Below are 25,725 nucleotides of genomic sequence, written 5' to 3'. Positions count from 1 at the left end.
AAAGAGTAAAAAAAAAAAAAAGATTTTGGTTTTGGTTTCGCACCTGCACACACACACACATATATTGCTGGGCATTTTCAGGTAAGAGGTTCACTAACATAGAGAAACTACAGTGAGATGTAGTAACTATACTTACAGCGCCACCTGCTGAACGATACTCGGTATTACACAGATACTAACACGAGCTTTAAATAACAAACAAAGCATTTGTGTGTAATATTTTCTCTTGAATTCTAAATGGGATTGAATCTATTGATGGAAAAGTGTTGTTCATAAAAGAGGAAAGATTGTAAGCTATTTCAGTGTTTTGGCGTTCGCTCACAAAACTGTTGTGACTGGAATAATATGAAATGGGAGGAAAAACAGTTCAGTTCTTCTTTGAGCAAAACAAATTGTTTCTAAGTGGACCGTAAAGGTTAAGCGAGCGAAACAGCCTATTTCCCATCATTCTCATGATTTAAATAGCTTACCTAAATGACAACTGTGTCTATGGTCTCAGTCTGACAGAAGTGCCTCAGAGCAGAGTAAAGGCCGGTTCAGCATCAGCACCTGACCGAGCAAACGACTCCCTGGAGCGGAATCAGTCACGAAATCACTGGAAACGACTAACGGCCGTCAGGCTCGACTACACCTCACCGTGCTGCTCATATGAGAGATCACCGTTAGTCAGACAAGCACAGAAGAGGAAGAGAAGTGTAACGTGTGCCCTGCGTTTAAAAGGGAACCTATACTTCTGTCTCTGACTGAATATGATTGTTCGTGTCTGATCCCAGACAGCAAGCAGTTTCGGCCCAGATCTGGCCCACATTTGCCCCGCATGGATTTCACGTGGGCCAGATGTGGGCCGGTTCTGGGCCGAAACTGCTTGCTGTCCATCAGGCCAGATGCTTTCTAGACAAATGCAATTGCGGTCCTCTTGATTTTAAATATTTTGTTTCTCTAAAATGTGAGAAGTGTCATGAATCACACAGAGCATCATGAATATAATTCAGGGCTGTCAAGGCCATCATCAGATTTTCAATCCATTTGTGATCGAATCTGAAGAAATGACTTTGTCGTGATCTGGGAGCTGATTTCTCACGGTGTGCACACCCAGATTTCTCATCTGTCTGTAAACACTCATTCTGAGAAGAGATTTTACAGGAGCAGATTTACAGACCGCAATCTGTCAGCTTTTATAGCACACAATCTATTTGCCGCACATTCTGCTTTACAGCCCTGAAGGACCTTTGGCCCCGCTTCGGTCCTCCAGAACATTTACGAACCGCTCAGACCTTCTAGCACATTCTGTGAGCAGCACAAACAGAGATTTATTGGACAAAAGCCACCTGTTGGACTGTTTAGAACCAGGTGGTTTGATGTTTACAGGACATTTTCAGAGAGATTTGGATTTTATTGATTGTAATTGCAGATGATGGACCTACATAAAGCTCACTGATACGATCAGATGTCACCTCGGATTAAAACTAGAGGGATGAAGCTTCTCTCTCTCTCTCTCTCTCTCTGTCTCTCTCTCTCAGATCAGGCTGATTTTGTTTGTTCACCTTCGGTTGTTCATTAACACGCAGAGACACACCTGAGCGCGCATTTCCTCTTCAGGTTCCTGTAAAAACACAAGCGCAGAAAACCCTGGCTGCAGTCAGTGTACGATGTCTTTTCAGAGATGTCATGTGGACGGTGTTGTTGGAGGATAGAGCTGATCTTTCTGATGTTATTCAGCAGAATGAGCGTGGCATTAAACTGAGCAGCGTCTCTGTGAAGGACAGCGCTTGTGGACGGGATGTTGGGATTGCTCTGGTTCTGGCTGGGTTCTGTGCTCTCCGTCTCTGAGTTTGATGTGTTAAGCTGCAGGAACTCCTCGGTCACGTTAAACGTGGTTCTGCTGGAGGATGAAAACTCGCCCTGGAGTCTGAAGTTTGTGAAGGACACGGTGGATATGGCTGTTGAAGAGGAGAATAAAAAAAACCAGGCCGAAAGTGAGTAGATTCCCAGAACGTTTCGTTCTGAAAAATAACAACTGGGTTCATGCAGGCTTTTAATTGAGTTCCTGGTAAAGGTGACCCACTTCTCAAACACTGAAGATCAGGTGAGACAAAAACATTGTATTTCTGCAGGGTCATTCTGTCCAAACAAATCAGAGATTCATCTTTAATTAGAGTTACTTCTCCAGGCAAAGAGAAATACACTGTTACAAATAACTAGGCTGTAATGAAGTATTATATACTAATAGAAGACAGTGAGAGTTGTGAATTAAAGAATAATAAGACAGTGGTCAAGTTTTAGGATCTGTTAAGGGGTAAGTTGAGCTAATTTGTATAAAAGTAAACAAACATATTAGTATTTAGAGTAATGCAGTACTCAGCATCATGTATTCTACAGCTATAATGACCTATAAGATGCTAAACCTTTTCAAATGTAAATTTAAACCTGACCTTATACTTCAGAAATGTTAAAACTACTTTTTAAAACTTTAAATGGAACAAAATCAGCGTTGACCTATGACCTCCCTTGCGAAAGGAAAATATATTTACCAATATATTTCTTAAAATATATTGTGATATATTGTAATATATTATTTTCCCTTTTTTTTCTAATATTTTATGTTTTGAATACATTTAATAATATATTGATGATACATATATTTTATAATATATTGCAAAATATACAAATGATTGCCACTTTCAATATAGGCTATTGAAATATATTGGAAAAAATAAATATATATAAGAAATATATGCCTAATATATTACATGATATTTTCCAATATACTGCAATATATTTTTTGTTTCTTAAGGGCTGCTGTAATGGAACTGATACAGCCGATGAAATTGTGAATATTTGTTATGATTATTTAAAAATTGCGCATTAGTCAAAACTAACGTGACCTCTTCTCCCAACCTCAGGAGTACACGAGTACAGTGTCCAGTGAATAGCTAAATACAATCTGTTTAAATTCCCTGATAACAAAGGCATGAAGGCATTCAGAATAAGAACAAAGCACACTTTTAAATAAAGCGGACTAATCATAGATGCTGGTGGTTTTGTTTGTGAAGGTCTGGACTTCCAGATCAAGGTGTTGTTCAGCGGCTTTAACACCACACATTACCGGCGCCGGGGCTGTGGCAGCAGTACGTGCGAGGCCGTGGAGATCCTCAAATCGCTGCATGTGAGTTCTGCTTCATAAAAACCTGCCCGAAGGACATTGTGAAGGACGTTCCGGTTTATTAATGCCGTCTGTCCTCGGGCACGCTGAAACATTATGCTTTAAACCTGTGCTAGTGTCCCAGATAGCACACATACGTCTGCAAGATGTCTGTTAATGATCTCTTGACCTGGAAAGCATCTGCTGTGTAAAAACATCAGACAGACGTCTGTAAGATCTCAGGTTTACATGCATTCTAAATCAAACATCTTTAAGACATCTAATAGACGTCTATTTGACATCTAAAAGGAAACATCTAATTGCAGATGAGCAAACACTCCAGATGTAAATATAGAGATATCAAATAGACGTCTCCATGATGTACGTGTGCTATCAAGCAGCTGATTAGCGGTTAAATGGTTAAATGTAATGCTGTTTTGCGTTTGTTTTGTCCGTTAGAACAGCAGTGAGCTCGGATGCATGATGTTGGGTCCCTCCTGCACATATGCAACATTTCAACTGGTGGAGTAAGTTAAACTATCCCCAATATTATATACAGCATGTGATCACAATTTTGGCAAGTAGTTATTTTTAATTACTGAAGGCCCTTTCAACCAAGCATCTAAAAAAAAAGTATATTAATTATAGTGACTCTGTTATATCATAGTGCACACCAAAACTACAATGACAACAACAGAGCCATTGTTTTTCCAGCTTGAATGGCAAAAACAGTCAGTCAGTATCCACACGACTTTAAAGGGATAGTTCACCCAAAAATCAAAATGCTGTCATTAATAATCGCTCGTTCTCATTAAGAGCTTCGTTCAAATTCAGAACACAGATTAAAGCTTGAGCTAGATTTGCACAGTGAACGCTTTTAAGTAGAATGTATTTTGAATATTATCTTCCATCTAACATAGTTATCTTTATTGTTATAATTCTTGGTGTGAAGTGCCTTAAACCTAAAACATATCATGAAGTCCTGCATTATTTCAGCCCTGTCAAAATACATCACGTAGACTACTGACCTATATTTAAACGAATAAATTAGTACACACATTTCAGCTAGTTTAAGCTAACAGTTATCATCAGCAGCACAATTAGGAAAAGTTATTCTATAAAGTAACATTTCTTCAACCATGTAATTTGAAAAACTGTAAATTACAGGAAAAAAATTGAACAATCCCTTTACTTTTGCAAGGCAAAGGTAATTAAATTACAGTGAAGAATTGCTCAGTAATGTATTTTTACAATAACTGGCCAAGGTGATCATTTCAATAACAAAACAAAATGAATATGAAACTGTTTTCTTTCTTTCTGTATAGCTAGGTCTATATTAAACTGTATTGGTAAATAATGAGGATCAGTGTTGACGGTAACGCGTTACAAGTAACACGAGTTACGAAATCGAATACTTTTTTTCAAGAAACTACCACATTACTTTTTCATTTACAAGTAAATAGCTTCTAGTTACTTTTTAATTCAAGTAACACCAGTTCTGTATATGAATAGGTCATTGCTCTATTTGTCTGTGTGTCTGTCAGTCAGGAGGTGGGCTTGACCCTGACTATCCCCATCATCTCAGCTGGCAGCTTCGGTCTCTCCTGCGACTACAAGGACAAACTGACCCGGCTGCTTCCCCCGGCGCGCAAAATCTCCGAGTTCTTCGTCCATTTCTGGAATGTGTCCTTCACCAATCTCAAACCTGCGTGGAAGACAGCGTACATCTATAAAAAACTGGACAACACGGAGGAATGCTTCTGGTAATCACAATACAACATGTAAATGACGACCCGACACAACACAGACGCACATACTGAGACGTGTGTCCCTTCGTCTGTCAGGTACATCAATGCTCTGGAGGCGCCGTCTGCTCTGTTTGCCACCAACATATCCAGAGAGATGCTGAGGAGCCAAGAGGACCTGGAAGACAAGCTGAAAGCTCAGGACCGACACAGCAACAGTGAGTCAAATCTATCTATCTGCGTACCTATGCATCCACCTATCCACCTATGCATCCATCCATCCATTGCATTGCAGTTTTTGTCCTCTGTGGGACACCAGACGATGTTCTGGCCATTAAGAAAAACACCACCATTCCTCCGCATGTGGTCTTCGTCCTGATCGACCTGTACAAGTGAGTCTGTGATCTCCAAAATCCTGTCTCAGATCACGTGAGCCCTTTTTCCCTCCGCTGACTGTGAGGTGTCTTGCAGCGATGGTTATCACACCAACGAGTCCAGCTTCGAGCACATGCGGGATGTGCTGGTGGTCACCATGGACAGCTTCAGAAACTACTCCAGACACACGTCCTGGAAGACGAATACAACGGTAAGTGCAGCATAGGCCTAGGTGATTACTATAACTATATTTGCATCCACGCCAGTAAACAGTAGCTGTCTGTTTTTGTAGTTCTTGTGGAATTTAGACAACTTCAACCAGAAGATGTCTTAAGTGTACACAGATCAAGCAGTTGTCAGTTTGTGTAGTGTGTAACCCTCGGTTGTGGATTACACACATAGAGTAAACAGACAATTCCCATCCCACAGGCGCTGAATGATTATGTAGTGGCTTACCATGACGCCGTGGTTCTCTTCGGAGATATGATGAGACAAAGCCTGAAGGCGATGAAACAGGGTCCATCTAATGGCATCATTAAACAGCCTTTCAGAAACATGAGCTTCGAAGGTAACACAGCATCACACTGGATCCTTAATAATAATCGCTGTAATCCACATCTCAACACTTATGTCATTTGTTCAAAAGAAATGGGTCGTTGAGATTACAAGAAACAAAACGAATTGTGATCAATGCTATGTGATATCGATGTGTATGTGTTCAGGTATGGGAGGACACTATGAATTAGATGCTAGTGGAGACCGAGACATCAATCTGTCTGTGGTTTATACAACCAGCTCAAAGCAGGTGAGTCTTTCCTGTCTTAATTATAAAAACCAAAGTTGCATTTTGGTACAAATCAATTCAGTGACTTTCTCATATACTGGCGTCAATGTGAAATATGAAGACATGTTAATCCACTAAATCTCACTAAATCTTTTTGGTTAACCAATTCTAAAGATTAGAGTGACTAAAAGATTTAGGCCTATTCAAATTTAGACCACTGCTTTGTTTTTACACTCATGTCGAATTCACCGTGCATTTTAGCCCCGATTTTCCCTCACCGTCAGATTTTGCGAAATTGACAACAAATGCCTGAAATCGGAGGCAAATCGGTGCTCGTTCACTCGAGTGACAATCACGTGGTGTGAATGATCAGAGACACGATCGGAGTGAGTCACTGATGTCTGTGAAACATCTGGACCTGATGGCGATTCAAAACCCTGCTGTGTAACATGAGTCCTCCCCGAACACACAATAACAAAGATGGCTTCCTTATATACTCTGCTGGGAAAACGTTATATACATAAATCTAAATACTTGAAAGTGAAACCAACATTTTGTGTATTTTATAATGAGCCTATTTCTTATACAAAAGCCCTCAAAGTGATAAAAAATGCAATAGCATAAAAATAATACTAAGAAGAATATTATTTACAGGAAAAAATAACCTGTTGACGAGTGAACATCGGGGCTAAAATCATTTTCTAAATCAGTGGTTTTGAGGTCCAGGGATGTATATATTTTTTTTTAAAGTTTGAATTGACTAATTAAATATAAATAAATAAAAAATACATCTAACATTACATTACTCCTGTGAGTAGAACCTTTATTATGTAATTTAACAGAAATTTTTATTATTATTTTATTTTAAAAATCTAAATAATGAAAACATATTAAATAGATTTACATTTCAATTACATTAAAATAAAAAATGCAAATAACAAAATTAATAAATTCCTAATATGAAAATATGATATCATTCTACACCACAGAAGTTGTTTGTATGGTTGAAGCATGTTTTGGTTTGACAGTGGTCTGTTGTTTTTCTTCAGTATAAGACGCTGTTCTCCTTCAGCACGTCTCTGTACATCACGTCGCTCAATCACACACATCCCGATCTGGTGTGGGAAGGATCGCAGCTGCCCAGAGATAAACTCGCTCACGGTAAACTGGACACGTTCGCTAAATAAAGACTGCATCATGTTAACTAGCGCTAACTAATGTATGTTTCTCAGGGATGGAGGCTCAGAACATCATCATGATTGTTCTTGGCATCAGTGTGGTCATGGCTACCGCCATCGCTTTCATCTTATACAGGTAAAAAAAAAAAAATAATGATTGCATTTCATCTTCTGAACAAATGAGAAATCAAACTCTTAGGGACTTTTAGTTCACATCTGCAGCTTTAAGATATTTTTTGTTCAGTCAGATGCTCTCTGGAATAAAAGTAAACTAAATATTATTGGCTTTTGGATGTGATCCAAATTTTCTTGAAAAAAAGGGGAAAATAATTTCACCACCAGTGTTGGAGAAACCTTTAAAAGCAACGCATTACAATATTGCGTTACTCAATAAAAAGTTACTTAGTTACTTTTTATGGAAAGTAATGCATTTTGTTACTTTTGGATTACTTTTTGTCATCTCGGCTGAGCTTGTTTATTTGTTTTTAATAATAAAAAACTCAATGGTTATATTTTTTTCTATTCTGTTTTCTCTCAACAGGAGAGCTTTGAGTGAATAAATGGGATAACAAAATAACTTAGCTTATTTATTTGACAAAGTAACTCCAATATTTTGTTGTTTAAAAGTAACTTTAAAAGTAATGAATTACTTTACTAGTAACTCACATTATGTGTAATGCATTACCCCCAATACTGGTTACCACAAGAACTGTGTGGGGTCTTCAATGAAAACTAATCCTATTTTAGGAAGTAATATAATTTGAAATTTTATATATATATATATATATATATATATATATATATATATATATATATATATATATATATATATATATATATATATGTATATATGTATATATATATATATATATATATATATATATATATGAAATATTTAATATGATATAAAATGTTTCATTTGCAATTAATTTCATAATTAAACACAGATGTGTTAAGACATGCATGCGTTTGTGTTTTCAGACAGAACAGGAGGGTGCGTATCGATCAGAAGAAATGGTCTCACATCAATCCATCACTCATCATTCTTCTGGACGATAAAGAGAGAAACCAGATCAGTCTGACAGTAAAAGCATCCATCCATCCATCCGTCTGTCTGTCTGTCCATGATTGTCCTCTGAATGACGTCTGTATGTGTTTGTGTTGTAGATCGATGAGGAGAAGAAAGGTGACAACAGCGTCCTGATACACAAGGGCCGATACGACAAAAAGGTGGGTGTGCGTTGTCATTAAATGGGGTTATCCTCCCAAAATATCATATCACGGTCTTATAACACAAAAACGTGATCAACGATCTGAATCGTGATCTTTCCAATTTTGAAATTCGCTATTGAAAATATCCAGACAGGAACAAGCCTATGATTTATCGATTTACACAATTTAACCCTTAAATGCATAAATGTATAATCATTGTTAAATTTTCGGGACCTATATATCTAGCATGGATGGACCTGGATATATGAAGGAAGGAAAGAGTACAGAATAATGTCCCGGGTCGCTAAAGACCTGAGGTATGCATTTAAGGGTTAAAAAACAAAGTATTGCATTAAAACAAGTTGTTAAACTAGTCATTAAATTTTAAAACAATGCATTACTGTATAAAATATGATTCTCGTTAAAGTAATACATTGATTGTCAAAAGTGATTTTCTCTTTGTATTTAGTTTTTTGATTAACATTAATGACACAGACAGCAGAAGGTTTATTTGGCTGCTGTCTCTTTAAGCCTTGAATGCACAAACCTAGTGTACTGACATACATCTGTTTCCTTGCCAATCGTTTATGTTCACTAAAGACATATCTGTCTTCATGTAAATACACACCAAGACAGACATTTTGACAGTTTTTTTTAAAGGGGGGTGAAATGCTATTTCATGCATACTGAGTTTTTTACACTGTTAAAGAGTTGGATTCCCATGCTAAACATGGACAAAGTTTTTGTTCCAAAAAACCTCTTCCGGTTTGTCACAAGTTTCGGAAAGTTTTTTTCGAGTATGGCTCTGTGTGACGTTAGATGGAGCGGAATTTCCTTATATGGGTCCTGAGGGCACTTCTGCCGAAAGAGCGCGCGCTCCCGTATAGCAGAGCACTGAGAGCACAACAGACTTCACTGATCAGAGCGAGAGCGTCGCGAAATGTCACAAAAGAAGTGTTTTTGGTTGCCAGGGCAAGACAACCCTGCACAGATTACCAAAAAAAAAAAACAGGGAAGGGACCAGTGGATGGAGTTTATTTTTACAGATCATCAACGGAGTTGTGCAAGTGTTTGTGTTTGTTCCCTGCATTTCGAAGATGCTTGTTTTACAAACAAGGCCCAGTTTGACGCCGGATTTGCACGTCGTTTATTTCTTGAGGATGATGCAGTCCCAACGAAAATGGGTCACGATCGTGTGTTGGAACCACATGCGGTGAGTAAAACTGCTTCAATTATCTCTGTGTTATTAACTTAGCTATCGGCGCGTAAGCACATCAAGTAAACAACATGCGATGTTGTCATCAAACTGCACTTTCCACATGTACAGCTTAAAAAAAAAAAAAAACGTAGTCATTTTCCAAAACCGCTAAGCAAATATATACAGTTTCAATACATACCACGTAGAGACGTTGTTGCTGATGCTGCTCTTGTTAAATTTCAGCCTCTGGATCTGATTCTGTATCATAAATATACATCTGAATCTGACTGTTAGCCATGGTTTGTTTTGGATGTTTTTTTCCTCACGGTAATGTCACAGCTTCCAAACGCTCTCAACTCAAAAGCCTACTGGCGCTCGTGATTCTTTAGCTCCGCCCACACGTCACGCCTCTAGGCGCTCATGTTTTTCCGGGAAAAATCGGTACAGACTATCTTTCTCTTATGAATATAATAAAACTAAAGACTTTTTGGAGTTAGGAAGGATGCAGTACTACTCTATAGGTACTCAAGATTAACAGGATATTGAGTGAAAACGAGCATTTCACCCCCCCTTTAATGTGTATTTGACCGTTTGTGAGTGAAACCGCAAACATACTTTACTCTTCCATTTTCTCTTTTGCAGATAATGCCCTTTTAATGATTGTTTTAATAAAATCGACACTGAAACAAAAATTTGATTCATTTATCATTCTACTGCTGCTAGCTTACGTTATAAAAAATATATCAAGCATGAAAGACACATGATATAGATGCGCTATTTAATTTGTCCAATTGCAATCATGTAAAAGGCCATCACTGCTGTAGTTTAAAAAAAAATAATGAGGACATAAAAGATCACAATCTACGATTAAAAAAATAGATTGTATGCATCTTCAAAGATCAATCATGATATATAAGATCGACCTCCCCTAGTTTGTGTATTTTATGGATGTTACATGTGTTTTTTCTACAGCCCGTCATTCTGAAGGAGTTGAGAAACACAGATGGAAACTTCTCTGAGGAACAACGCATCGAGCTCAATGCTGTAAAACCCTGCATTTTACTTTGATATTTCAGTTTAATATAATAATATATATTTATACAAAACAAAATTATAAACGCAACACTTTAGTTTTTGCCCCAATTTCTTATGAGCCTAACTCAAGGATCTTTTTCTATGTACACATAAGGCCTATTTCTCTCAAATATTGTTCTCAAATCTGTCTAAATCAGTGTTCGTGAGCACTTCTCCTTTGCTGAGATAATCCATCCACCTCACAGGTGTGGCATATCAAGATGCTGATTAGACAGCATGATTATTGCACAGGTGTGTCTTAGGCTAGCCACAATAAGAGTCCACTCTAAAATGTGCCGTTTTAATGTACTGGGGGGTCCGAAAACCAGTCAGTATCTGGTGTGACCACCATTTGTCTTACGCAGTGCAACACATCTCCTTCTCATAGAGTTGATCAGGTTGTTGACTGTGGCCTGTGGGATGTTGGTCCACTCCTCTTCAATGGCTGTGTGAAGTTGCTGGATATTGGCAGGAACTGGACCACACAGTCGTATACGCTGATCCAGAGCATCCCAAACATGCTCAATGGGTGACATGTCCAGTGAGTCTGCTGGCCATGCAAGAACTGAGATGTTTTCAGCTTCCAGGAATCGTGTACAGATCCTTGCAACATGGGGCCGTGCATTATCATGCTGCAACATGAGGTGATGGTCGTGGATGAATGGCACAACAATGGGCATCAGGATCTCATCACGGTATCTCTATGCATTCAAAATGTCATCAATAAAATGCACCAGTGTTTGTTGTCCATTACATACGTCTGCCCATACCATAACCCCACCGCCACCATGGGCCACAACGATGATATCAGCAAACTGCTCACCCACACAACGCAATACATGCTATCTACCATCTGCTCTATACAGTGAAAACCGGTATACATCGATGAAGAGATCACCTCTCCAAAGTGCCAGACGCCATCGAATTTAAGCATTTGCCCACTCAAGTCGGTTACGATGATGAACTGCAGTCAGATCGAGACCCTGAAGAGGACGACGAGCATGCAGATGACCTTCCCTGAGATGGTTTCTGACAGTTTTTGTGGAGATATTCTTTGCTTATGCAAACCGATTGTTGCAGCAACTGTCCGGGTGACTGGTCTCAGACGATCATGGAGGTGAAGATGTTGGATGTGGAGGTCCTGGGCTGGTGTGGTTACATGTGGTCTGCGGTTGTGAGGCCGGTCAGATGTACTGCCAAATTCTTTGTAACACCTTCGGAGGCGGCTTATGGTAGAGAAATTAACATTTAATTCACGGGAACAGCTCTGGTGGAGATTCCTGCAGTCAGTACGCCAATTGCACGCTTGCATTGCTATCACATTGCAGCAACTCAATGCATTTAGGCATCTAGATGTGGTGAAGACGTCATTCTGAAGTTCAAACCGAGCATCAGAATGGGGAAGAAATGGGATTTAAGTGACTTTGATCATAGAATGGTTGTTGATGCCAGACTGGCTGATCTGAGTATTTCAAAAACTGCTGATCTACTGGGATTTTCACATACAACCATCTCTAGGATTTACAGAGAATGGTCTGAAAAAGAGAAAATATCCAGTGAGCGGCAGTTGTGTGGATGAAAATGTCAAGAACACAGGAATGGGCAGACTAGATAGAGATGATAGAAAGACCACAGTAACTCAAATAAACACTCGTTACAACCAAGGTATGCAGAATACCATCTCTGAACACACAACACATCAAACCCTGAAGCAGATGGGCTACAGCAGCAGAAGACCACACCGGGTGCTGCTCCTGTCAGCTAAGAACAGGAAACAGAGGCTACAGTTCACCAAAAGTGGACAACAGAGGATTCGAAAAATGTTTCCTGGTCTGATGAGTCGATTTCTGCTGCGACCTTCAGATGTTAAGGTTAGAATCTGGCATAAAGAACATGAAAGCATGGATCCATCCCGCCTCGTCTCAATGGTTCAGGCTGGTGATCATGGTGTAATGGTGTGGGGGATATTTTCTTGGCACACTTCGGGCCCCTTAGTACCAATAAAGCATTGTTTAAACACCACAGTCTACCCGAGTATTGTGGCTGACCATGTCCATCGCTTTATGACCACCATGTACCTACCCATCCTCTGATGGCTACTTCCAGCAGGATAATGCACCATGTCACAAAGCTCAAATCATCTCAGACTGGTTTCTTGAACATGACAATGAGTTCACTTTACTCAGATGGCCTCCACAGTCACCAGACCTTGATCCAACACAGCAGCTTTGGGATGAGCTGGAAGGGGAGATTCACATCACGGATGTGCAGCCGACAAATCTGCAGCAACTGTGTGATGCTATCATGACAACGTGGATCAAAATCTCTGAGGAATATTTCTTAAACCTTGTTGAATTTATGCCACAAAGAATTAAAGAAGTTTTGAATGCAAAATGGGGTCCAACCTGGTACTAGCATGGTGTACCTAATAAAGTGGCCAGTGTGTGTGTATATATGTCTATGTATGTATGTATGTATATGTATATATACAGTATATATATGTGTATGTGTGTGTCTGTGAGATTTGCTCAGTTATTTTGTTTTGCACATAATATGACCACCTATATATTTGTAACATGCTTGTTTCTTTTTCTCTCAGTTGTTGCGTATTGACTATTATAATCTGACGAAGTTTTACGGGACAGCGAAGTTTGACTGTGGTGTTTTCGGGGTGTTTGAGTTCTGCGAGAGAGGATCGCTGCGGGTAAAACATTCATCAGACTCATAAATCACTGACTGAACCGTCCCATCCTTCCTCACATGACTCTCATTTGTGTATGCGTGTGTGTTCCTTCAGTACGTGCTGAACGATAAGATCTCGTATCCTGATGAGAGTTTTATGGATCTGGAGTTTAAGATCTCTGTCATGTACGACATCGCAAAGGTGAGTGTGTTTGATCATGTACGCAGCATACACTGTCTTTTACTGCTGCATCCATAAAAACACAGTTTAACACTCGCTGATGGGTTTATGATCATCATAGATGAGTCAGTGAAGGGAAACATAAAATTCATGAATAACATCTGATGTGCACACCAGGGCAGACACGAGTAAAGAGCTCAGCTGATCACTGAACGGTTGTGGGTTCAAACCCCAGAAAGACTGATTTAAAACACAAGTGTGTTTCCAGAATATATATATTCATGCAGATGAGGAGTAGAACTGGTTTCCTCCAAACAAGCCTTTTATAGAGTATTGTGTGCCTTTATGAGAAAATAATATAATATTAATCATAGGACATAAATAAGCCTCCATATGTTTGGAATATTTCGTTATATATTCGTTATGTTTGTGATTGCACACACTTGACCTTTGCCCTCTGATGATGTCATTGCTGTCACTGTTTGGTCAGGGCATGTCATACCTGCACTCCAGTAATGTTGGTGTTCACGGCCGGCTGAAATCCACCAACTGTGTGGTGGACAATCGGATGGTGGTGAAGATCACCGACTTCGGCTGCAACACCATCCTCACGCCCGGGAAAGGTTTGTGATGACATGCAACACAGGTCAACTACAGGAATAATGAAGATTTTTATCAAATATATCTCAAACTAAGGGAATACTTTGCATAAGTAATAGTTTTCAGCCAAATTTAGATACTTTAAATACTAATGACAGTCATATTAGCATATGTGACCCTGGACTGTAAGGGTCAATTTTTTAAAATCGAGATTTATACATTATCTAAAATAGCTGAATAAGCTTTCCATTGATGTATGGTTTGTTAAGACAGAACAATATTTGGTTGAAATGCAACTATTTGAAAACCTGGAATCTGAGGGTGCCAAAAATCTAATTTTCGCCTTTAGTTGTCCAAATTAAGTTCTTAGCAATGCATAATACTAATAAGAAATTAAGTTTTGATATATTTGTGGTAGGAATTTTACAAAATATCTTTTTTTTTTAAAAAAGATTTTCACCTAATAACCTAATAACTTTTTGGCATAAAAGAAAATCTATAATTTTGACCCATATATATATATATATATATATATATATATATAGTTTTTTTTTTTTTTTTTGCTATTGCTACAAATATACCCCAGAGACTTAAGACTGGTTTTATGCTCCAGGGTCACATATGTTTAATTTCTGGTTCAGAGTCTCTATAAGTCTCTATATCAAGAGATGAATGAATGAAGTGTGTCTGTCCTGCCAGATCTGTGGACGGCGCCGGAGCACATGCGTGTTCAGGGGATTTCTCAGAAAGGAGATGTCTATAGTTTTGCCATCATCTCGCAGGAGATCATTCTCAGGAAGAGCCCATTTCACACGAGCTGCTGCTCCGATACGGCAGGTACAAACACACCCAATCAGTCCATCTGTATCCCAAAGATAGATATAGAATCTGAACATTTACACATTTATCAGATGCTTTTGAGCAAAACTAATGCATTGCTTAGGAATCTAACACTGTTTTGAGTTAGAGGAACATTTGAACAACATGTCTGATTTTAATCTTTAAATCAATTGTATAAATTCTCCTCCCTGCACTTTCTGTGTGTGCTGGTCATCTTTTCTGCTTTAGAGAAATTGTATCGCGTTCAGTATCCGCGAGGACCGAATGTCTTCCGACCCGATCTGAGTTTCGAGTCTGTTGGAGAAACCGAAGCAGAGGTACTGTTACAAGAGACTCTATATGTAATTTTTATATATATATATATATATATATATATAGAGAGAGAGAGAGAGAGAGAGAGAGAGAGAGAGAGAGAAAGAGAGAGAGAGAGAGAGAGAGAGAGAGAGAATTTTTTTTTTTATGGTTCAGAAATTGGGTGAAACTGGAACACCCATATATGGAAGCTTTAGCAAAGGAAGCCCCACCTTCTAAATGAAAGAACCAATCGTGTTACTGCAGTTCCTGTTAAGAGTTATGGTTATCATAGCAATGGATCTGAGAATCACACTTATAACTGTACATGAGCATTGGCTGAACAAACCTTATATCCATACTTTTTTTTTTTGTGAATTATTGAAACATAAAAAACCTAATGTATAAAGTTGTTCTCATCAAATTTTATTCATTTGAAATATTTTATTAAATGTGAAATTAATGTATATTTTACCCTATTTGAGTGCAACAAACATAACTTATGAGGCATTACATTTCAGTTTTTATTATTGATTCGAAACATTATCAAAATGTGACATGATTTTTTTTAATGTTAATAACATATGAATGTTGAATGTTAACAACTCTTTCATTTAGAAGGTGGGCTTCCTTTGCTAAAGCTGCCATATATGGGCATTCTAACTATATATATATATATATATATATATATATATATATATATATATATATATATATATATATATATATAATGTATGTATATAAACATATAAACATTCATGAGGCATTTTATGTCAGATTTGATTGCCGTTTTAATACTTTTTAAAAAACAATTTGAAACAACATTTAAAAACAACATTTATGAGGCTTTGTCCAATTTAATTGCAGATTTAAAACATTATTGAACTGTGAAAAATGCTTTAAAGTGACTTGCCTAGTTCAGTAATGGTTAATATAATATATTAATGTAATATTATATAATATAAGGTTTTAATTGAATCTAAACCACATTTAAATTTAAAAACATTTCTTTTGTAGCTGTTTGTGTTGATCAAGAGCTGCTGGGAGGAAGATCCAGAGAAGCGTCCGGACTTCAAGCGGATCGAGGGTGCTCTGGGGAAGATCTTTAGGTGTGTGAGTGACGACAGAAGCGAGCGTTTGATCGAGTTTGATGGTCGTGAATGTGTGCTGATGTGATGCTTTGTGTTTCTGCAGTAACCTTCACAACCAGGCCAATGCCAGCTACATGGACAACCTGATCCGCCGGCTCCAGATGTACTCGAGGAACCTGGAGCACCTGGTGGAGGAGAGGACAGCTCTGTATAAGGCCGAGAGAGACCGAGCCGACCAGCTCAACTTCATGCTGTTGCCAGGGTCAGAAACACACACACACACTTAAACACAGCAATCACACACAAATAACAAATTCTAGGCATTCCTTGTGTGTTTCTAGGTGAGTGGCAGACGTGACCCTGATTTTACACATTAAACCTTCATAAACCAGAAAGATTCTGTTCTGTCTCTTATAGTCCAGTGGTTCGCTCTTTGAAGGAAACGGGTCGTGTGGAGCCAGAGCTGTATGACGAGGTCACCATCTACTTCAGCGACATTGTGTGCTTCACGACCCTCTGCCATCACAGCACACCCATGGAGGTGGTGGATATGCTCAATGACATCTACAAGAACTTCGACAGCATTCTCGACCATCATGACGTCTATAAGGTGCACAAACACAAGATGTGTTCAGATGCTCAGAGATAACAGCTAGCAGAAGAGCGTTTTTATTTTAATATTTCTAAATTAATATTTTAAAATAAATAGTCAGAACTTGTTGCTGTGTTAAGGTGGAGACCATCGGTGATGCATACATGGTCGCGTCTGGTCTGCCAAGACGCAATGGAAACAGACATGCTGTGGATATTTGTCTCATGGCTTTGGACATCCTGGAGTTCATGGGGACATACCAGCTTAGACACCTGCCAGGAATCCCACTGTGGATCCGTATTGGGATCCATTCAGGTACATACACATGGGAGGATGGATAAAGAGACATTGTTTATATAATATACTAGGAATCGTTTCCATAACATCTTGAGGATGGTGGCAGTGACACCTTCAAGTCAAAATGCTTAAAAATAACCAAAATCACTTAAATATCAAGTGACATACTGACATTTTAAGCTTCTGCCATTCTAAACCAATTAGCCACACATGAGAGCCTTGCAACAGCCCAGCAATCACATTGCGATGCCCCAGCAACTGCCCAGCAAACATTTAGCGATGCCCCAGCAACTGCCCAGCATACATATAGCGATGACCCAGCAGCTGCCTAGCAAACACATTGCGATGCCCTGGCAACTGTGTATGCGATGCCTCAGGAACTGCCCAGCATACACATAGCGATGCCCCAGCAACTGCCCAGCAAACAAATAGCGATGCCCCAACAACTGCTCAGCATACATGTAGCGATGCCCCAGCAATTGTGTATGCGATGCCCCAGCAACTGCCCAGCATACTCATAGCGATGCACCAGCAACTGCTCAGCAAACATATAGCGATGCCCCAGCAACTGCCCAGTAAACACATAGTGATGCCCCAGCAACTGCCCAGCAAATATCTAACGATGACCCAGCAACTGCCCAACAAACAAATAGCGATGACCCAGCAACTGCCCAGCAAACACATAGCGATGACCCAGCAACTGCCCAGCAAACACATAGCGATGACCCAGCAACTGCCCAGCAAACACATAGCGATGACCCAGCAACTGCCCAGCAAACACATAGTGTTGCCAACGCAACTACCCAGCAAACACATAGTGATGCCCCAGCAACTGCCAGGCAGCTGCATATCAATACCCCAGCAACTAAATACATAGTGATGCCCTAACAACTGCCCGGCAAGCACATAGTGAGGCCCAGCATCTGCCCAGCAACATCAGCTTGAAAATTTTTTGCATATATAAAAATATAAATGATGGTAAATAGAATCAAGATAATAATGTGCAGTCGGTGTAGTCACACTAGTCACATGTGTTTGTGTAGGTCCATGTGCGGCCGGTGTGGTGGGTAATAAGATGCCACGTTACTGTCTGTTTGGAGATACAGTCAACACGGCATCACGAATGGAGTCTACAGGCCTGCGTAAGATGCAAACACACACATTCACATGCACACACCCACACACACCCACACTCGTTTAGTGAAACAGCTAATGTGTTTCCAGCTCTGAGGATTCATGTGAGCGAGTCGACCATCAAGATCCTGGAGCGAACCGACTGTAAATTTGAGTGTGAGCACCGAGGAGAAACACACCTGAAGGTGAGAGGAGAGTCGGTGGCCAATCACAGGCTCTTATATTACCTTCCAGCCAATCACAAGCTCTTATTTAAGTCCTTCTGGACAATCACAAACTGTTACTGAAGAGTTAAAAATAAAAGCAGAAACTCATAGTGTGTGTTTTTGCATTTCAGGGTAAAGGGAAGGAGATGACTTACTGGTTGACTGGAGTCACCGGCCAGAAATACAGTCTGCCAATACCACCAACAGCGTAAGACTTCCAGCACTCATCATGTGATCATAAAATACTGCCATGATACATTCAGTAAAACTTGTACACACGGTGGAGTTATTATCAGCACAACATAAGGCAACCATTCACAACAACTAATCTTAATTTAATACGACAAGATACAAAGATTCAGATACAAAATCTTCTTTTTCTCTACCAATAAAAATAAGCCAAAAGAAAAAACAGGGTGTATTTTGTTCTACCGTCTATTTATTTATATAATCGAGTAAATCAAAATACTGTGTTTGCAACTTTATCTCTCATTTGCAAGGATTCTGAAAAAAATGGGATGGGGAGCTGTTAACTTGCAATTGTGATATAAACTCACATTTGTGGGACTAAAAGGTTGATTGTGAGATAAAAAGTCACAATCAACATTTTTAAATGTTTAATTCTACTGCGAAAAAAAATAAATAATGAACTGTGAGATGTAAACTGAGGATTCTGAGGAAAAAATTTAATAAGGTTCTGAGGAAGTAAAAGTTTATAACATGATGTAAACTAGGAATACTTAGAAAAAAAAAATTAGAATTACGAGATATGAATTCACAATTGCAAGATTTTTTTTTTTTTTTGGCAAGGCTGAGAATTCTGATGAAAATGTCATCATTGTCGGATAAAACTGAACAATTACCTTTTTATATTTTTATTGAGTGGTGAAAAACAAGCTTCCACATGTGTATGATCAGTAGTACTCACAGACACACTGAGTTTCTCTGTGTGTCTTTTTCTCCTCAGAGAGAACTTCCATCGCCTGCAGCAGGATCTGGCTGAGAGGATCGTCTCCACGCTGGACAAACGCGGGAACGAGCGACGCAAAACTCTCTCGACTCGCCAGCGGCGAACACAGAGACACAGCAGCGACGGGCAGCCTGAATACCTACACCTGAATGACCCCACAACATACCTGTAGAAAACACACTCACACACCTCTATGTATTTAACTGTATTCCTAACTCCTTAGATTTGATTGTTTATTCTATCATTTATTCATTCTGAATGTGTTTATTGTAACATGAATGATGTATGAACTGCTTCTTACTCACATAGTCAATAAAAGAACAAACTGTATTTTATTTAGATGGTTTATTAACCAAATTGGCTCATTAATGAACAATCAGTGAAAAAAAACAACAACATCTGTTTTTATGCAATTAGCAGACACTTTATCCAAAGCGAGCGGAACATAAGCAATTCATCACAAAGCCAAGTAAACATTAATGTTCAAAATAGGACTCTCATCTGTGTTCTGGAGATCTCCCAAAATATACTCAAGCAAATATTCATCTTTAAAATGTTTTGTTGAGGACTGACAGATGCCACTGCTGGTGAATCGTTTTCTGCATCTCCATCCATGTTAAGTTCTCTGACATGGGCATGAACTGAGAGCCACAGGAACTGGATTTTTGATTACATGAGGTCTATCGTTTGAAGTGAATATGAATACGAGCTGGATTCATATCAAGTGTACAACTGGTATGTTGGATTATTTACCCTGTGTATTAATTCTGCTGTTCACATTACTCTTCAGACTTACACAGATTGTCCGGTTTTAGTGGTGACGAGGGCGGAGTCTCCCAGTTCTGTGGCAGGAAGTGGCAGCCCGTGCTCTGCCCATCCATTACACAGGCTCCGCCCACAGGCTCCCTCTTTGATTGGGATTTCCTGTGTGTCACCACTGACATGCGGCCAAGTTGACAGGGCCTCCTCGTCCTGTTCTGTGGTTGTCGGGGTTTGGGGCGTAGAGTCCTTTTCACCTGCTGGACAGATAGACAACACTCATGCATTTACATGCACCCTCTTAATGCGATTAGAATGAGATAATGCTCATAATCGCAACAAGCATAATCGTCTTAACATAGTACACCTACAACGCACACCAATTTTAATTGCAATATACAGGCATGTAAACACCTTAATTGCATTATTGCCGCTCTGACGTACACAAATGATGTGACACGCATCTGTATTAATACCTAGATTTCTGGGGAGCCGAGAAAAACAGAGTTCATGTTGTAGAGGTTTTGCAGTAATGCAGTACAACAAATTCAGAATACAGCCATACAAAAGTGTTTTGCTCTACAAGTAAATAAACTGTGCTGTGCAGTGGGGTATGTGAATAATGGAGGTAAAAAGAGCTTTGCTCTTGACATATCAACATCATAATGCTATTAAGTCCTTACTCTGATTATTAGAATAACTGCATTATTCATGTGCATGTTAACATTGTCCCTCTATACGTTTACATGGACATCAGTAATCAAATTATTTATCTTATTCTGAATAAGACAATATTATGATTAAGGTGTTTACATGAGTTGCTTTTAGATTATTGCTTTTATGTTCCTCTTTTAGATGTTACAGTACATAGTTCGATTAATGGCACATGTCATTACGTCCCCAAGCGACTCTAGAGCAATTGGCCTGGTGCCAAATACAGTTTTGGGTGTTTCATTTTTAATTTAAAGAAAGCTTCAAGTGCAGTTAATTATTTGTCAAAGGTTGACCACTGTCACATGGTTACAGGTTGATCCTGTCACAGAATGCAGCGAAAAGTCGGTAAAGACGGTAATGGTGTCGATACATATCGATACTGCACTTTGATAATGCGACTAAAATGGGAATACTCCATGTCTTATTTTGATGTGTGTTTAGAGTTAGACTTTAGCTGGATTAAGGCAATCAATCTCTGTCTGCAAGGTAGATTCTTAATCAGAGTATTGTCTGAATCGTGTTGAAATATTGTTGTCCATGTAAATGTACTGACTGACTAGTTGAGCTAATGATATAAAGGTCATGGAGAGCACTGAAAGATGGCACTTAAAAACTTCATACTGTTTATGTTAATGTAAAGTTGAATGCCATCTTTAAGTTCTGATTGGGATAAATGTTTCTAAAATACTCAAAGTTTCTTCCTCAGAGGAGAGAAACACAATGATGTCAATGTGCAGTGAGATCATACAGAAGTATAAGGGACTGTTTAAAAAAAACACACCCTTTTTGCCTTCCGCTCTGCTAATTTTCTGTTTTCCATGCAAACATGCATAGCTTTTGTAGCGTCTCACAGAAGAGCTGCACGTTTTAGAACGCTGTGTCCAGAGTTGTTCAGCTAAAACGTGAGCTTGTGTTTTCCATGTGAACGTCTTTAAACTCGACAGATGGGTCTTTCGCGGCGCTCATTACAACGGAACAAGAACGGAAACACAGCGTGGTAGAAAGTAATATTATGTTCTGTGTGATCGACGATTTCAGTCACAAGTTTTCAGGTTGGTTCAGGACGGGTTATGTATATGGTGTCCCAAAACAGTTCCTGAATGATCGAGCGACAAACATCAGGGAACCCAACCGACTCAAAGGCAAAATTCAGTTTTAGCCTACGTTTGTTAGTCTCAAATATTTGACTACAGAATAACACCACTGAATCACAACCACGTAGACGGGTGATGAACAGTAATAAGCACTCAACTTACTGACCTCCTGCTTAAATCTGAAACCGCAGGGGTTAAATTTAGCAAACAGGAGTGTCGTTGGGTTTTCCACTAGCTTAAGACGTGTTCTGCGTCCTGAGGTAACGGATGCATGTGTGTGTGTGTGGAAAGGAGACATGAGACATGGGCCCGTCCCTGAAGACCCCTCGCCACCCTCTTGACCCCAACGAGGAACTGAAACTTATTAAAGTGTGTGCGTGAGGTATGGTTGGTTCGAAACTCATTTAGGCTACTAAACTAAACGCATTTTGCATTCCATCGCGTTGCATTTCCTTTAATTTTTTTTTTTTTACATAAATGCCCGCTAGATGTCCGACTGTTGTGATCACGTCTAGTACAACGGCGTGTCACTTTAAAATTCACGATTTCTAGTTTTCGTTCTGCGGTCCTACAAAAACAGATTCTCTGATGTGCTTTAAATTATATGAAATATATTAGCATTCGCATTAGAGCATAATAAGGTTATGTTTATTCTTAGCACTGTCTGTGGACGTCACCTGCGATCGGAATTAGTAAAAATACCAGTTTTCTGTCCCTATGAAAACTAATCTTGGAAGTGAAAGTGTTTTTTTGGCATTATGATTAACATTTATAAACACAGTTTTACTTCAAATACCATGCATCTTTTTTTTCTTTTTCTTTTTTTTTTTTGTAGTAAAACCATGTTGCATTTTCTGAAGGGTAATTGGAAATTAGACATGAATAGCTTCTCAATTTCAGATTTCTCTTGCAGTTACAGTCGTAAATTTCGGTAGGCTATATAAATAACCATGTGTTATATAGGCTACTTATTTTACACAGCCAAAACAGCATTTATTTGACTGAAATTCCAAATTTTTCTGCAAGCTATCTAGATGTTGACTAACTAGTTATCTTCAATATATTTAGGCTTTATTAAGATTTCCCCAAGGAACAGACAATAATGAACCTTCATTATTTATGACTTGATAAGCAGGATGATTTCTGATAAGGAGTTATTTAAAGTCAAATGGATTCTGATTGGCTGTCAGTGTATTTCTTGTTCATCAGCTGGACAAAAAGCACTCTGTAAGGGATTCATAATGAAAGTGACTTATATAGACTTGGACCTTACCTGTGCTCTGTGAGGTCCTGGTGTGGCGTCTGTAGATGATGAACCAAAGCAGAAGCACCAGAACCGACACACTCACGAGCAGCCCAACACAGATCCACACACTAGGACTGATGGAGGACGAGGACGAGGATGAGGATGAAGACTCATCCAGACCTCTGCTGCTCTGCACCGGCTTCAGCACCAGCGGAGGAGCCTCTAGAGAAACACAAGCATCCAACTCAACATAAAACCCCATCATGCACTGATCTGCTCAAGAGTGTGGCTCACCTGATGGCGTCAGTCCCAGGGATCTGTGGGAGACGCAGTACTTGAGCAGAGAATCCCACTGAGAACCAGGAGCACATGCTCTCCTCTCCATCACTATCGGCAGAACTGATGAGAATAAGAGCAGCGATGGAGAGATCACGGGAGGTGAGAGAAACACAACACTGTTTCACTTCTTCATTTGTGATATCGGAGAGAATGAATCACTGACCGAATCTCTAGAGAGACAAAGAGTGAAACAGCCGAGCAGAAGGAAACCGAACTTTATTTTTATCCATGTGTTGTTATCTGCATTACTTCTTATGATAGATAATATAAAGCACATAGAATCAGTGGGTGTAAGAAAAGAAGAAACAACAACAACAAAACAACAACGGCAACATCTGTTCATGTCTCTCAATGCCTGGATGGAATTCATCAGATCAAGTGTCTGTGTCGATAGGATCTTCTCTTTTCTAACTATTGGCACTTTTCTTCATTATGTGTTTGAATAGGCTGGTGGAGACTTTTAGTGAATAGAAACTCAGTTCTATTCTTTGGTAAATTCAAGTTTGAATAATGCAAAAAATATATAAAAATAAAAATATATCATGAGTAAAAACAGTTGAAATCAGAAAAAATGTGAAAGTCAAATTAATGAGGTGAAAAAAAAATCTAAAATGTCATAATATAAATTATGAAATAAGAATGCAAAAAATGTTAATTCATAAGAAAAATTATATTTTACAACAAAACTAAAATTATGAGATAAAAGCCAAAATTATGAAAGAAATTCTAAATTATGAGAAGAAAATGATGACAAAAGTTTGTTTAGAATGACATAAAGATGGTTAAATGAATATATTTTAAACTGATAATTTATAAATCCTTCAGTGTGTAAATCTGCCTTTAAATTCAGCCTGTAAAATACAAATTAACGTCATAGTCAGACTTTTTCGGTTCCCTCACCACAAACATTTTCTTTCCTTTTCCTCTAAATGTTTAAAAACTAAAACCGAAAACTTATGATTTACTGTAGCAGAGTCCAAAAAATTAAACATGAAAACGAAACTGCTGTGAATTTACATACACTAGACAAAATACATAAATACTCACTGATGGTTTCAGTCATTTATAGGAAACCAGGAGCAGATGATCTCATCGCCATCACGCTTCAGAACAATAATGATGACTCTGTCACTTCTAGCCTTTGTGAGGACAGAGAAGGTCGAGAGGTCAAGAGGTCGAGAGAGAAATTAGAGCAGAGCAAAAGAAATGAAGTTAAACTGAGAGAAAGAGGAAACAACTCAAACAGATGGAGAAATAACACAGACGGATTTGGTCTAATAATATAGCGATTCTCAACCAGCGGGCAGCAACCTAGAAAGATTAATAAATAAGAATGTTAAATGATATCACGTCCTCAGCTGTGAGTCTGCCTGTCTCTTCACATGCGTATGTATATCTCCTCACGAGTTCAGATGTTCAGATGAGGACAAGGAGATAAGGGTCCTCCAGCTGGGGTGCTTCACTGAATCCAGCCTCAACCGGTCCGTCTGGATCAACATGCAGCCTTTTGTTTGCCAGATGTATTCCTTGGATGGACTTGTTTTCCCCCTCACATTCATAAACGATTTAGTGTGTAATTCCTATTGGATAAATCTCTGCACCACCCTTTGGAGTACATCTGTATCATCTGCTGAAGTAATAATACACTTGGAAGATGTTTGTGAACAGAAAATTGGCTTCATTTTCACAATTCCTTCCATGGGTCCGTTTGGTGACCAGATTTCTGAAATGAAAACCATTTCCTAGTTCAGTGTTCAAAATATCACTGAAATCTCACTTGTGATTATCTACGTATTAAAAACAGGGAAATATGTTTTTTTTTTTTTTATTGTTGTGGGTTCCTTATATTAATATCATAATTGATAATTAAAGTTACAGTACAGTATATCAAATAGCAATTATATTAAAACAGTTGTGGCCTAATATTGAAAAATTATGGATTTACAAAAACACATTAAAAATAAAACAATAAATATGAGAA

At 38.8% G+C, this 25,725-nt stretch overlaps 2 protein-coding genes across 5 annotated transcripts; one reads left to right on the top strand and one right to left on the bottom strand.

The window, feature by feature from the left end:
• Positions 1–1,370: 1,370 nt before the first annotated feature.
• gucy2ca (guanylate cyclase 2Ca) lies at positions 1,371–19,927 on the top strand. Its single transcript, XM_052551009.1, has 27 exons — positions 1,371–1,976; positions 3,054–3,166; positions 3,602–3,669; positions 4,687–4,905; positions 4,987–5,105; positions 5,183–5,279; positions 5,359–5,473; positions 5,692–5,830; positions 5,985–6,067; positions 7,096–7,207; positions 7,279–7,360; positions 8,206–8,308; positions 8,392–8,454; positions 10,607–10,678; positions 13,308–13,412; positions 13,506–13,592; positions 14,062–14,194; positions 14,871–15,008; positions 15,240–15,328; positions 16,320–16,411; positions 16,497–16,655; positions 16,811–17,003; positions 17,126–17,300; positions 18,326–18,424; positions 18,507–18,601; positions 18,754–18,830; positions 19,590–19,927. The coding sequence occupies exons 1-27, from the start codon at positions 1,781–1,783 to the stop codon at positions 19,762–19,764; spliced, it is 3,198 nt and encodes a 1,065-aa protein (XP_052406969.1). The 5' UTR covers positions 1,371–1,780; the 3' UTR covers positions 19,765–19,927.
• A 151-nt stretch (positions 19,928–20,078) lies between these two features.
• Positions 20,079–25,580, bottom strand: LOC127952613 (tumor necrosis factor receptor superfamily member 13C). Of its 4 annotated transcripts, XM_052551264.1 has the most exons (5): positions 25,149–25,552; positions 24,792–24,883; positions 23,700–23,804; positions 23,433–23,627; positions 20,079–20,611 (listed from the first exon to the last, which is right to left on the bottom strand). In XM_052551264.1, the coding sequence occupies exons 2-5, from the start codon at positions 24,805–24,807 to the stop codon at positions 20,385–20,387; spliced, it is 543 nt and encodes a 180-aa protein (XP_052407224.1). In that variant the 5' UTR covers positions 24,808–24,883; positions 25,149–25,552; the 3' UTR covers positions 20,079–20,384. The 4 variants fall into 4 exon arrangements, with proteins under 4 accessions (XP_052407224.1, XP_052407225.1, XP_052407223.1 ...); XM_052551265.1 differs by having other exon boundaries at positions 20,079–20,608; positions 24,792–25,580; XM_052551263.1 differs by having other exon boundaries at positions 24,792–25,552.
• Positions 25,581–25,725: the final 145 nt, after the last annotated feature.

The sequence above is a fragment of the Carassius gibelio genome, chromosome B3 (assembly GCF_023724105.1).
Source record: "Carassius gibelio isolate Cgi1373 ecotype wild population from Czech Republic chromosome B3, carGib1.2-hapl.c, whole genome shotgun sequence".
Lineage (NCBI taxonomy): Eukaryota > Metazoa > Chordata > Actinopteri > Cypriniformes > Cyprinidae > Carassius > Carassius gibelio.
Note: the sequence above shows the minus strand (reverse complement) of the source record. Positions and strands in the feature narration are given on the sequence as shown.